This window comes from Pteropus vampyrus, unplaced genomic scaffold, assembly GCF_000151845.1.
Source record: "Pteropus vampyrus isolate Shadow unplaced genomic scaffold, Pvam_2.0 Scaffold9, whole genome shotgun sequence".
Classification (NCBI taxonomy): domain Eukaryota; kingdom Metazoa; phylum Chordata; class Mammalia; order Chiroptera; family Pteropodidae; genus Pteropus; species Pteropus vampyrus.
Window position 1 is genome coordinate 5,697,757 of NW_011888790.1, and position 14,978 is coordinate 5,712,734.

General features: G+C 37.0%; 1 protein-coding gene across 1 annotated transcript in view; it reads left to right on the forward strand.

The window, feature by feature from the left end:
- The window catches only part of KCNMB4 (potassium calcium-activated channel subfamily M regulatory beta subunit 4), a 59,923-nt gene that overhangs the window by 22,732 nt on the left and 22,213 nt on the right, over positions 1–14,978 (forward strand). Inside the window, exon 2 of the mRNA XM_011374263.2 lies at positions 6,081–6,208. Coding sequence (XP_011372565.1) covers positions 6,081–6,208 — 128 coding nt within the window. The remainder of the gene's footprint in view (positions 1–6,080; positions 6,209–14,978) is intronic.

The window sequence follows — 14,978 nt, forward strand, 5'->3', positions numbered from 1 at the left end:
GGGTAAGGAGTGAGTAATATCTAATCTCTGTATGCTGTCTGGCATTCAGCAATTAAGAGTAGTGTGTTGCATAAATTATTAATTCTAAAAACCTGTCATTCCAAGGGAGAAGGAGAGCCATTAAAAATTCAGATTCCTAGTCCGACTGAATCAGACTTTCAGCAGGTGGATCTTTTTGACAAGCGATCCAGTGGTCTGTGGAGCATGCTTTGATAAACACTCTTCTAGGCTGAGCACCACTCTGTTCCTGCTCATTTTAGCTTCTCCTGTTCTTAGGTAGCCTTGCTTTTCACATTTTCTAAGCCATTTATTTAACCTTCAAATTCTTCCATGTGATTATTTTCATTTAGCTTTCAGATATGGATTACACTCTGAAACCACCTACCCTAGAACTTAATTTTTTAGCTGACATGTAATTTTGTGTTTGTTTAATTAACCTACATTCATAAGATACATGTGTGTGCATGCGTGCCTGTGTGTGTGTCTCTGCATGTGCATATGCGCGCAGTTAGTGAAGTCTTGAGGCATATGAAACATTGTGGAGTTTATAAATGGCTCAGTTACACTCTCTATTCCACAGTGCTTTCCTGATTATATGTTTATATTGTCAAAAAAGTCATTAAAATTACAAATCATAGCTCACACCTAGATGTCTAACAGGAGTTCAGAAAATGGAGTTTTTAGTATAAAATGTAATTAGACCTATGTTCCAGTAGATAATGTTTTAAGAGTTCATTATCCAACCAAATTTACTTTGGAAATTAATCAGCTAAACCCATTCAGTACTACCCTCCTTGCCCACGTGCAGTCAAGAAAGAAACTGGAGAGAGAAGCCAGTTTCTCCATTTTTGTTTTAGCTAATGCCTAACATAGAACCCGGTTCCCAATGTTTATTTAAATAGATCACGTGTTTTGTTCAGTGGTTTTCCTTAAATGACTCAGTAAAGAAAGAAAGTGAATTCTGCCTACTCTGCCCACATAATTGAAATGCAACCCTGAAGACACTTATCACACAGAGAACCCACTCAAGAAGAGTTTTATTAAAATAAAAATCCATTGTGATAGGCTGGAAAAGAATGCTGTTATAAATCTTGTTAAACCCTAAAATAAGATAATGGAAAAATAAGTGATAATCAAAAATAAGTGTAATCAAATATTCCACATCAAGTATCTTTCCTTAATAAACTCACTGGAAGCCTTTATGTTAATATACTCAGAATAGCCCACTCAATCCCATCAACTTTGTCCATGAATGCAGAAGTTAAATTTATCCTAAAAGGTAAGCATTAAACAAATATATTAATATCACATGCCTCTTTTTCTCCTGACTTTTTAAAGAAAGTGATTTCATGCTAGTTTAGGCACCAAATGACAGACTCCAGTGAAGGTTATTTGGTCAATAGTAATATTAGAAGTTGGGAAATGCTGCCTTTGCAAATGAAAAACAAAAAAGGTCAGAATGATGGGCAAGTTTCTCCAAGGGAATGCTCATTGTCCTCCATGACCAAAGACATTGTGTCTATAAATTCACCTAAGTGAAATTATATTCATGGCACCAAAAACCAACCCTGGAGCCAAATTGAGATAAGAGGGAACATGCAAAGACTTACAATGCATTTCTCTTGAGAAGGTACCAGGAAAACAAAGGATTGCGAGAGATTGCTTCAGCTCCTTTGTCCTCGGGAGGACTACACCAATTTCATTCCCAAAGAATCATTATACTGGTTCTTTAATGCAAAAGTCAGCTCATCTTCCCTAACCCACAAGCCTTTAGTAAATATACTACTATTACAATACTGCCTGTTCCTGGGAGGGAGGAGGGAAAGGGATAAGGAGATTCATTCCCTCTTAGGAAGCACCAAAGAGAGAAAACAGGGAAACCCTAAAGATAAAGACATGGGAGACAGTGTGATGCAGTGGTTAAGAACACTCTTCAGTCTGAATCCTAGCTTTTCCTCTTGCCATTGTTACTTAGGGAAGGTTTTCTTAAACCCTTTTCTTTCTCAATTTTCTCATCTGTAAAATGAAGGTGGTTATAACATTTGCTTACTTGAATTAAGTGAAATTTGGATTAATGATATACTTGACATACATAGTCAGTAAATGCTGGCTATGATGATAATAGTGGTGATGATGATGATGATGATGATGAGGATGAGGATGAGGATGGTGATGGTATGTTGTACATTATTCTTTGTGTCCCTCCCCCAAAGGAGAGAGATTCATGGTGGAGCTATTTTGGTGTCCGGAAAACCATCAGGCTTGAATAACCTAGAAAGGAAAGGAATCTCTATGACTGAATTTTTAAAATTTTTTTCTAGAACACTGCTTTGACGTATCATTTATAGCTTATTTAAAATTTTTAACAATCTACACTGATCCACTTAAGTAGAATTGAGAAGAAATCTAGGGAGAATCTGAGTTTGGCTTCAGAAATTTTAAAGACAACTAACTGGAGAATCAAGATATAGGAAAATGAACAATAATGATTTTTTTAGAACATAAAGCTTAGCCTTAAAATTTTTTTCTTTTCAAAGCGATGCGAGCTTTAAAAGTTGCTAGAGCATTATAAGCTCATTATTTAATCTATCATACTCTTTGAAAAGAATGCAGTCCATGAAAAGAATACTTGGATTTTGATCTCAGGTTATTTTCCCCAACGAAGAAAAGTACTTTGCTTCCAAAAATCCATCCACACTAGCTCGAAGTTTCCTAAAGGCAAAAAAACATTTATTTTATCCCACATGAAATCACGACATATCTAATACAAAACTACACCTTCAGTGAAAGTTTTTATCTGACCTTTTCAGAAACATGTAGGTATGGTTCTCCTAGTCGGATCATAGAGTTGTTGTCATTTGGTAGAGACATTTCTTTTAAACCCATCCCCAGTTAATTTGCGAAATTTTTAAGTGCTTTAATTACATTCGTTTATTAATTGTTATTCCCCAAAATGTTTAGTGTTGAGTATACTCATTGCAAAAAGGGCTCCGATGAATTTTTAGGGCTTTACACCTCACAGCTTCTACCTCTAAATCTAGAAATTTTTCCATCCTACAAAGAACACAAATGATTGGCACTTATTCTCCCTTTATAAACTAATTGGCTATGCTAATTAAAAAAATGTTTCAGAAGAAGGAAAGGAAATGTCCAATATGTTATGAAAAATAAGCAGTAGGAAATTCAGAATCCCTGTATGAACATTTCCCTAATGCAAAGTACAGGTCCCCAGGAAAGGACCTACCACACTTGTCCTTTTCTTTGGCCGAGATGGTGTCTCAGTTAGACTTCCCAGCCATCTCTCCGAGGGCAGGATCTCTTCTGGGAAAAATATTGCAATAGCGTTTGTATTCCTGCCTTTTGCTGGGAACTTTCTTGGTGTACCTCCAAAAAGAGAATCAGAAATGTAGAGCTAGAAATTATTTTGGAGACGTTACAGATTAGAAAAAAATTAAATCCAGAAAAAAGGATGTTGTTTTCTCAAGCCCAAACACCTAACAGATCATAGTACTGGAGCCCTATCTAATGATCTCCGTTGCTTCTAAGCTGAACTCTGCTTTGGATGAACTCAGAATTTATAATTTCACAGAAATGCTTAGCTTTATATTACTGTTGTTAATAGAAGTGGAACTATATATGCAGAAGATAAATATGTGGTGATTCAATTAAAATAATATTTGCATAATGTGAATTTGCTATATATAATAGAAAATAACCAAATCGACTCAAATTAAAATGTGTTTGAATTGTTTTTTAAAATGTTTAATCACTGTGAAAATAACAATGATCTTGAATAAAAATGTATCTAAGTGTGTTATTATTTACTTAAATAGAGTTGGTATACAATATCATATTAGCTCTAATAGTTTCAGGAGTACAGTATAGTGATATGACATTTTTTAAACCTTAACAATGTGATCACCCCAATAATTCTAGTAATCATCTGTCATCATGCAAACTTATAGCAATATTATTGCCTATATTTCCCTTCACCTTTTTAATCTATCCACTCCCTTCTGGTAACCATCCCTTTAGTCTCTGTTTCTATGAGTCTGTTGTTGTTTTGTTTTCTTTGTTCGTTTGTTTTGCTTTTTTAGATTCCACATATAAGTGCGACCATACAATATTTGTTTTTCTCTCTCTGACTTTTTTCACTTAGTATAAACCCTCTAGATCCATCCATGTTGTCACAAATGACAAGATTTCATTCTTTTTTATTGCTGTATGATATTCCATTGTTTATTTATACCGCATCTTCTTTATCCATTTATCTATCAGTGGACACCTAGGTTGCTTCCATATCTTGGCTATTGTAAATAATGCTGCAGTGAACATAGGGGTGCATATATTTTTTCAAATTAGTGTTTTTGTTTTCTTTGGATAAATACCCAGAAGTGGAATTATTGGTTAAGTGTGTTATTATTTATTCTACCAACATTTTTGAAACTTCACCATTATTAGACGTAGTTCTAAGTGTGAAGATACAGACAGAAAAAATAATAGCCCTTGTCCCAATATGCCAGCAAACTGGGAAGGCTGACATAAAACAGACAAGTATACTATTGTGTGATTCCAGTTGTGACAGCGTGGGGTGCGACACCTATGGCCACACAAATGAGGAGGCCTTAACTGTGGAGTAAGAAGGAGAAGGCTCCCCCAAACAAGTTACATTAGAACTGTATCTTTAAAGAAGGGAACTAAGGGAAAAAGGCATTAAGAGGAGAGAAAATAGTGTGTGCCAGACAGGTAGCTGTGGCAGCAAGTGGCAGATTTGGGGAGCAAGTGCTTCTACATGGCTGCACCATAGGCTTAAATGATGCCAAGGACAGGTAGGGATCAGATCATGATGAGCTTTGTACATCATGCTAAAAATATTTTTATATTTTATATTTTACCAGAAAATAATGGGAAAGTATTGATAAATTATTTGCTCTTAAATAATACAACTCAAATTATACTATAAAGCTAAGATTTTTTTCCTGCTCCTTCATATCGGATATCTTGGTAAAACATCTGAGAGTAGAAATCACAAGAATCTAATTCCAGTTGTAGAGCTGACAAAAATATCAATTTTCTCATCTGTAAAATGGAGATCATTAAAGGGTTGTTGTACAAAGTACATAAGTTAAAGCCTGTTAAGCATTTATTACGGTGTCTGACATATTGTAAACACTCAATAACTACGCTGGCATTGTCTTTGTCGTGATCATTATTATAAAAGACTGAATTGGAGAAAATGGATGAGAATGCTAAGGGCTAATTTTAACATCTAGAGTTAAGAGTAATTTTCCAATTCTGCTGAATCTATATTGCTTAGAGTAATAGAGTCCCTTCAGAGAGAATCACTTTGTCAGAGGCAAGGCTGGGAAAAGGCATCGGTTAGCAGAATGCACTGATTATGTACTTGAGAAGAACTTTTCTGCTGATTTTGTTGTCCAAGAAAATGTAAGAAGAGAAAACTGGAGTTTCAACTGTGGAGAGCAGTATCTAGGAGAGTCCACGCTTGCTTTGTTAGTCAAAGGTGGAAGAGGAAAATAGCAACATCCATAGATAGAAATTGGATATAAAATTAACTCTTTATGTTGTACTTCCCTGTGTTGTTTGGCAGGCTCTCCAAGAGAGAGTATGCTTTTAGTTTGCTATTAGATTGTAACTAATCGTTTATACTATATCCTTATACTGTAAGGACAGAGGTTATTTTTTGCTGTGTTTTTGTTATTGGAATATTTTCTGTAATTGTGCCAAACTGGAACTTTGGAATATACAGCAGGCTCTTGAATAACGTCATTTCGTTCAATGTCATTTCATTATAACGTTGATGAGATGCCGCAGGAACTTAACTCTTGTTTATATCCATTAGCCCATGGTAAAATTGGTTTTGCTATACCAATTCCAAGAACCTATTGATGATGTTGAGTGAGGACTTGCTGTAGTTTAGCAATCTCAATTTGGTTGTATTAAAAATTAAGTAGGTCAGAATTAGATTTACTATCTGCATAACGCCATCTCTCTATTAAAAAATAGACCGTTTCAATATTCTATAGAATAATAGGATTACTTTCTGTGTTCTGTTTTGTTAGTGCTCCTACATCCCTCCCTGTAAGAGAGAAAATCAGAAGAACTTGGAAAGTGTCATGAATTGGCAACAGTACTGGAAAGATGAGATTGGTTCCCAGCCATTTACTTGCTATTTTAACCAATTTCAAAGGTAAGCCAATGTTTGCATGTGCATATTAAAAGTGTAGCCTCTGTAGTTTTTGACATTAATAAAATATAGATTGTGCTCACTTGACAAAATATACAACATGGAGATAGTCTCAATTCTTTCCAGCATGTAGTTAGGGAAGCCCCGTCTTACTCTATGGGAAGGGAAGCATGAAAAGAATCTGCAGGCCAAAAAGAAAAAGAAGAAAAAAAAGCTTATGTCATAGAGTTTACCCTCAGGATACGCTAAACAAGTGCCTTAAGTAGGATCATTGTATACTAGTATTGTTCCCTGAGAATTACAGATTAATGTATATAATGTAAATAACCACAGGTTTGTCAGCCTTTCAAACTGTATCAAATCCTATCTTTCATTTTCCTTTCTATTCTGATGAAGTATAATAAAATGAGTTCATACCATTAAAACTTTGCCTTAGAACTCAAGTTATTCCGTATAACAACAGCTCCTTGGACTAGAACACCAGTACCCACCCAGGTTAATCATAGAAATTTACTTATCAAAACTTTACTGAATCTTCTTAACTCCTTGCTGTACATTTCCACTTGGATGTTCTACACTTATGTCAGCTTTCTCGTCCTTTTAGTGAGTGGTACTGTCATCGCTTGTTTACCTAGGCCAGAAACCCTTTAATAATTCTTCGTTTACTTTTCTCCTTTTTACTCTGTAACCTATGTTCACCATCGTGTTGATTGTACCTCTGTAATGTTTCTTCTCTGCGTTCCTTCTGCCCCTGTCTTAGTTCAGATTCACATTATTTCTTTGTTCTATGAATGCAGTAGTCTTTTAACAAATCCTTCCATCTGCACCTCACCTCCACTCCAAACCATTCTGCATGCTGCTGCCAAGGGGATCTTTCTAAAACATGATTCTAATCAGGTTTTTTAGTAAAGTCCAAACATTTTGGCTTGGCCTATGTGTCAGGTAGCTATTGCTATGTAACAAACTACCCTAAATCTAGTGGCTTACTACAACAATGATTTATTATTTCTTATGATCTTGCGGGTCGACTGGGAGGTTCATCTGCTGATCTTTCCTGGGCTCACGTGCAGTCAAATGATGGCTAGAATAGCTGCATGGTCCAAAAGGGCCTCTTCCCTTACATGCCAAGCACTTGGTGCTGGCTCAGAGGAAGCACCTTAGTTCTCCTCCCCCTGGCCTCTCATTCTCCAGTAGACTAAATCACCATCCTTATAATATGGCAGCTTCTGACAGCATTTCAAGAGAGCCAGGCTTTGGCTCTAGAACTAGCCTAACATTTCTGACATGTTGTACTGGTCAAAGCAAGTTACGAAGCAGCCCAGATTCAGGGGGTGTTGAAATAGATTCTGCATCTTGATTAAAAAAAAAAAAAACTGCAAAGATGTTGTGGCTATATTTAATCTACCATATCACACAGGTTCCTCAAAGTCTTGCCCCAGATTACCGCCTCTCCAGCCTTGTCTCTATACTCATGTTCTTTGCAATGGTCTTTCTTTTTTTTTAATTTAAATTTTTATTTTTCAATAGAGTTGACATTTATTATTATTTTATATTAGTTTCAGGTGTACAGCATAGTGGATAAACATTTATATAATTTACAGAGTGATCCCCCCATAATCTAGTGCCCACCTGGCACTACACGTAATTATTTCAATATAATTGACTATATTCTCTGTGCTGTACTTCATATCCCTGTGACTGTTTAGAAACTACCAGGATGTACTTAATCTTTTCACCATTTCCACCTAGCCTCCCAACCCCCTTCACACCTGGCAATCATCAGTTTGTTCTCTGTATCTATGAGTTTGTTTTCATTTTGTTTCTTAGATTCCACATATCAGTGAAATCATGTGGCATTTGTCTTTCTCTGTCTGACTTATTTCACTTAGCGTAATACCTTCTAGGTTTATCCATGTCATTGCAAAGGGTAAGATTTCATTTTTTTTATGGCTGAGTAATATTCCATTGTTTATATACGTACCACAACTTCTTTATCCAGTTGTCTGCAATCGCCTTTCCGAACTGTGTGCAGTTCCCAGAATATCTTATACTTTTATATTCATGCCTTTTTAGTTGCTTCTCCTGCTTCTCGACTGCCTTGATGGAGACTCCCCAGATATCACCTTCTCTGGGCTGCTTTGCTCGATTTCCAAAGTTTGATTTAGTTGTATGTCATTTAGGATGCCATCTGCTGCAGGTAAACATAAAGCTGTGACTGACTCAAAGTACCATAAATGGGAAATTTATTATTTCATACATCAAGAAATGCATAAGTGGATCAGGACCTTAGGGTTGTTTGATGCAATGAACTTAACAGTGTCATCGAGAACCCAGCCTGATACTGAACCCACCGCTGTCTGAGTTGGGTGACCCCTTATGCTTCCGGCCCCTGACCAGGAATGGGTTTCAGCATGTGGGTGAGCTTGAGCTTGAGCTTACAGTTGGAGACAAACAAGGGTGCCCCCTCCCATGGGCTGTCCTGACTAAGTAGCTGTCATCTTAATAAACTTCTCCTCACTCCCTACTCAGGCACTGAGTTCTCTAAAAGCCGCCTCCCCCAAACAGGGTTGCCTCCTGTGAGGGCATGAAGCCTGAATATCCTCAGCACCCAATCAGGACTGTTCCTCCAGAATGGTGAGAACCTATTTGAAGAGAGCGAAACCTATGTTATACGCTAATTGTGTTAACTTTGGTAACAGTAAAGTTAAGCCTACCATACCTCCCTCAGAATGCAAACTCATTGCCTGTCCATCATCTCACTGTCTCATTCTCAAACTGTCGGGGTGTAGATAGACGTGGGGGCGGTCTGTCACAACCAGCGATACTTGAGACATGATTTTAAGTGACTCCGGGAAAACAGGAGTTTGGAGTTTGGCTCTTTTACCATGACATATGCAAGAGGAAACAAGAGTGCTGGTTGGAGGTGTGAAAAATGGCAGCTCCCTGGTGCCATCTTCTCTTAATACACTTTTTACTACTGCTAAATATGAGATAAAAATAGCCTTCCTGTAGAGACTCCCAGATGCTCTCGATAAGATGAACTTTATATTTAAAGTAACCTTTAGATTTCACGCACATGCAGGAAATTAGGGAGAATAGTTATCAAGAAGTTTCCGTTTTCAGGAAAAGGATGGTATTTTAAAAATCAAAGACAAAGATCATTGGAGTCTTAGCTTTCCACTGTTTAAGCCTTATTTAGGAGAGCTGTACTCAAGAGTAATGTCTGCAGTGGGCAGAGCAGCCACCAACAGCCATGCCTGCCATGGGAGACCAATCCCCATGTGGTCACCCCTCCTACGCCAGGAAGGACACAGGGCCTTAGGTGAGCCTGACACAGGCTGCTTCCATTCATGATCTTCCCATGTAACCTTTCAGCTCTTTGCCTTCCTCAATGTTGGGGCTTACAATCTCCTTCCAATGTGTAGATTTCTGTTTTACACATTTTTACACATTTTTACATAGGCGAGGTTACACTTTTACCCTCCTCGTACCATTTTTTGTCTCTTAGCGTTTCCCTAGCTTATTTCTTCTCAGCAAAACCCGAATTATGCCCCCTTACCGAATATGTTTTGATATCTTTCCATTGCTGGAAAACTTCCCTGGAGTCTTAGTCTTCTCATACGACTCTTCTCTTGATATTTGCTTTAACTGGCTTCCCCTTGAAGAAGGGATGTCCCTGGAAAATGGTTACTCGCTCCGCAATTTCCTTTGGATCAAAGGGCCAGGGGGAGTGATCAGTCTTCATTTTTTGAACTGTTCCTCTATACAGTTCCTCTATACAGTGTTTCTCTATACAGATTTACTTTTTAATTTTTATTTTATCCTTCTGAGTGCACAGAGCAGCTTTACATACACACACACTGGGTTCGGGCCCTCACTACTTCTCATCTGGATCGTCGAAGTGATCTTCAACAGGTTTTTCAGCCTTGGTCTTTCATCTATCACCCACGCTACACTAGGTTTTGTTTTTCTTTGTTTAAAACATTATTTGATCTTGACACAATCCTCGATTAAAATTTTCTGCCTTCTTATTGTTCATAGAATAAAGTCCATGCCCTTCCAATTCCAGCTTCAACTTCTGTTATTTAATTATGTGCCAGTCATAGGGAAACAAAAGCAAAACAAAAGGAAAAAAGTAGACACGGTTTCCGCCCTCGTGGAGCTTGTAGTCTCTCATCACACCATTAGATAAATAATTACAAAGTAGGGTAAATGCTATGAAGAAAGAGCTGAGGGTGCTACCATGAGATAATTATAACAAGGTGGGGAATTTCAGAGGCCTGTCTGAATAAATCATAATTAGGTGGAGACCAGAGGATGCTCAAGAATTAGTTAGCTAGGTAAAAAGTGAGGGGAAGAGTATTTCAGAATGAGGCAACATGCAAATATGCAAAGGTTCTGAGGCAAGAAAGAGCTTCGTGGGTGTTAGGAACCGAAAGGCCAGCGTGGCACAGGAACCGTGAGTAAGAGGGAGATTAGTGAATGTCGACATTGGAGAGAGTAGGCAGAGCTTAACTTTCACTTAAATGCAGTAAGCAGCCAATGATGGGTTTTAAGTAGAGTGGTGACATGATCTGATTTAAATGCTATTCCAGTCACCTCAAATTACTCTTGTTTCTCACGTACTTCTATGCCTTTGCTGCTTTCTCTCTCCTCTTCCCTCACCTGGGGACACCTTTGCTATTGTTCACTTTTAGGAATTAGCACACCACAATGGTTATAGAACCAGGCACATTCTAGAGTGCGTGGTCTTGGGTATGTTGCTTTAACCTACCTGCGCCTCAGTTCTCTTTGTAGAAGGGGAAAACAATAAGGCTCTTGTGAGGTTATCAATGAGATGGCATGTGCGTAACCTGCAGTAATTCCTATAAAAGTGTTTGCTATTGTTATTTTTATTACTATTAATAAGATTTGCCTCAAATGTCACTGTGTAACATCTCACCTGTTCAGGTACAATTAATTACTTCCTCTTCTGTGCTCCCACACTACGATGGTTGCTTTTCCCACACTGTTACAGAGATAATTGAACAGTACCTTTCTCCTTTTACATAGATTATGAAATCCTTAAGGGCAGCCTTGTGGCATCGGACATCTGGGTTTACATTTCTCCTGTACCACTGATTAACAGTATGATCTTGGGTAAATTGTGCAACTTCTTGATCTTGGTTTCCTCATTTATAAAATGAGAGTAAAATACCCACTTTAAGGAATTTTTTGGGTAAGAATCATATCTATATAGTCGTGAGTATTTAGTAAATGTATGTGTGTTTCTTCCCTGCCGTATAAATTTGTAACCGCTAGGGTAGAAATAACTAATCAGTGAATTGCCTGGTTATTCACTGGAGGCCAAGTGAAGTATTGAATTAATAAATAATAGAGATTTTATTAATGAGCAAAGCAATAGAACACACATAAATAACTAAAAAGAAGAGATTCTATTAATAAATAAAATAAATATGTTATACTTCTGCTACTGAAAAGATATGTCTTGATTTTTAAGTTCATTCAAATTATGTTTGTCCTGTAGTATATATTTTAAATTAAGTTTACCCTTAACATTTTAGGAAAAGATGAATATAATGGCCTGAGTTAACACTGAGTAGAGTGCAAAACATAGTTTGAAGCTAATAAAATAGAAGATTAAAAGCAACCAATTAGAAAAGGACTGCTCACTTATTTAGGACTTAGTTTTCTTCTCTATAAAATTTGATAAACAGATAGATTAAATGATCCCTAAGATTCCTGAAGCTCTCTAATTTTGTTTGTTTTGTGATTCTCTGATTATGAAGGGTTGTACAATTACAACAGCTGAAGAAGCTAGATAAAATCCTAATGGTGGAAGAGAAAAAAAATTAGCAAAGAACTAAATGGTTAACAGTCTGCAGCCATTTAATAGAGGAGCAGACAGTCCTCCTACCTCAACAATAATTGAGTTTCATAATGATGACACTGAGTCTTCAAGAAAGGTTAAATTTGGTTCAACACACTCTCCTTAAAAGGCAAGGAAATGTGTAATGCATTTTTAGAAAGATATTACCAATAATATTTTAACATTTTTATTAGTTTTCATTCAATTTAAAACATTAAACTTCAATTTTTTGGAAAATTCACTTTTTTATATGAATAACTACTTCCTCTTTTTGAAATAAACAGCATCATTTTAGGCAAGATCTTCCACAAAATAGCTTATCACTTTTCTGTCGTGGCGTTCCCCTTTTCAGTGTCTTAGATTTCACCTATAAAATTATAACCATTTCAGTCATTTACTCTTTCATGTATTCGACAAGCATTTATTAATCTCCTGCCGTGTACCAGGCAACAGTAGTCAGATAATAAGATTTTGTATCAGTCTTCAAGGAACTCGTTGCCTAGTATGGAAGACAAATGTGTAATTGGGATGCATTGTAGTAAGTGCCATAATGATACCCACACGCAAACACGCACGGTATAATGCTTGGACCTATGGTCGGAGATAAAGAGTGGAAAGAGAAGAGCCTTCACAGGGGAAAAGTTTGAGTTGAATTTAAAGAATGAGTAGAAATTTTCCAGATAAATGAGGCAAGAGAAAGAGATTTCAGGGAAAATGCATATTCAAAAGCATTAAGATTTGAAATACCATGGCAACTGGAGGAAAGTTAGGAGCTTTATGTGCTTGGAAAGTGCATTTAGGGGAAAGCTGATAGATGAACACGAAGAGGCTGAATTAGGTAATATGTAACTTTATGTCATGCTGAACATTTTAGATTTTATTCTATGTGCAGTGGAAGAGTGATGGTCACACTTGTGTTTTAGAAAGACCAGTCTGGTGGCTGCATGAAGGATAGACTGGATATAAGTTGGGGGAAGGGTATGCAATTTGAAGATTATTGTACCAGTCTAGCCATGGGACTGAAAGAGCCTGAGCAAAGGCAGAATTAGTCAAGGAAGGAAAGGAGAGTATGGACATGAGACTTTAAGGAAGTGGAATCCACAGACTTAGAGATACACATGATGCATGGTGGAGGTCAGGTTAAGAAGGTGATGGAACTGGGTGAGTATGACTTTCTGTCCTGGGTGACTATATTAGAGGTGTGGGGAGGAGCAGTCTTTCCTCTACTCTCGAAGTTCTTCTGGCTAGTCTAATAATCAAATAGACATGAGACAGGTTAGCAAGAGAAAATAACCAAATTTAATACATGGCATGTGTATGGGAAACCCCCCCACCCCATACATGAGAGTTAGAGACCCCCACATCCATAAGAGATTCGGAGATAGAAAGGGAACATGAGTATATAAAACATCCTGAGCTAGGGATAAAGTAGGGTGCCTTGGGGGCTTCAAAGGATCATTGCAGGATGATAAGAAGAGCTGATGCTTAGTAAATAGAAGTTTGTTCTGTCCTGTAGATAGGTCAAAAGAGGTTATCTTTGATAATCACTTATTATGGGCAAGGCCCCTAATTTAAGTTCTTCTAGGTAGTTAAGGGAGGGGCAGAGTTTTCCTTGAGACCGCTAAAGTTACCTTCATCTCAAAAACAACTTGCACACCACAGAGGCACGTCTTGGGATGACTCATTCTGAACCGCCACAGAGGTAACATCAACAGGGGGGATTCTGGGAAAGTGTTCTGGGAAACAGCCACCTTCCCTTTCTACTAGCTTTGTCCTGGCAGACAAGTGGATATATGTGGCTTGATGCCAGGAGTGTAAAAGCCATGGTGCAACTTTGAGGTGATAAGCGTACGGATGGGCATCCATACATTAAGAAGAGTAGAGCAAAAAGACAGAAAGAGCGTTTCCCAGCACCATCGTTGATCAGCTGCTTCTGCCCTGTCTGCCTCTGGAGTTATTATGTGAGACAAACGACACTTACATGCTTAGGTACATGCCTCCGAATGCATTTAAGGCCAATACAGTGAAAAATGATTGGTTAATTGTAATTGACTTTTGCGATGTCTTTGCGTTTGTTTTTGATTTATGAAGCCCTAAATACAGATTTTTTAAAATATATGTTGAATTTAATTGTTCTATTAGCTTCTAAGTTTTCTTTTCTTTTTTAGAACAAATTACTAAACAAAACAAAACAAAATAAAACAAACCAACAAAAAACACAAAAAATCTTGCCTTTGCTGGATACAAATGAGAGCAAATGTGCATATAAAGATGGGAACTGATATTTTGAATAAATTCCATAGGGCTATTTTATTGACTTTTGAATGAATTACTAGATTCTATATTTGGTATTTAGTAAAATTTTAATTTTTAATAGAGATTTTCACTTTTGTTTTTTATTTACTCCAAAAAATATTTCTTATAATCTATCATTAAAGAAGAGAGTGGTTCTGTAGTTATTTTTTAAAGGAACACATATAGAGGCTTTCTCTTTAGGCATTGAGTCCAATGATATATCTTAAGTCAAAAAAAAAAAAAGAAATAGTGAATCTAGACTCTTACTCAGATTGAGTCTTTTCTATATACATTTTGAGTCTTTACCATGTACATTTGTGTCTGAGGGATTACATCAGAACTGAAGGCTCTCTTTGTTCTCAAACTTTGTACTTAAAAAGAAATCAGTAAATGTTTGGCTTCTTCAGTATGCTATGGAATATGTATGGAATCCATTCCAGTGTTGCTTTGAGTCTGACATCCACATATTCTGCAAATGTTGTTGATATACATTTGAGGATCTGTTTTCTGATGGTTATTCAAAGTGCTTTCATGCTTGCAAATTAATTTTCTAACAGCTTTTATCATCATGGCAATAAAGTTAAGAATTTAATGTTATTAATCACTTTC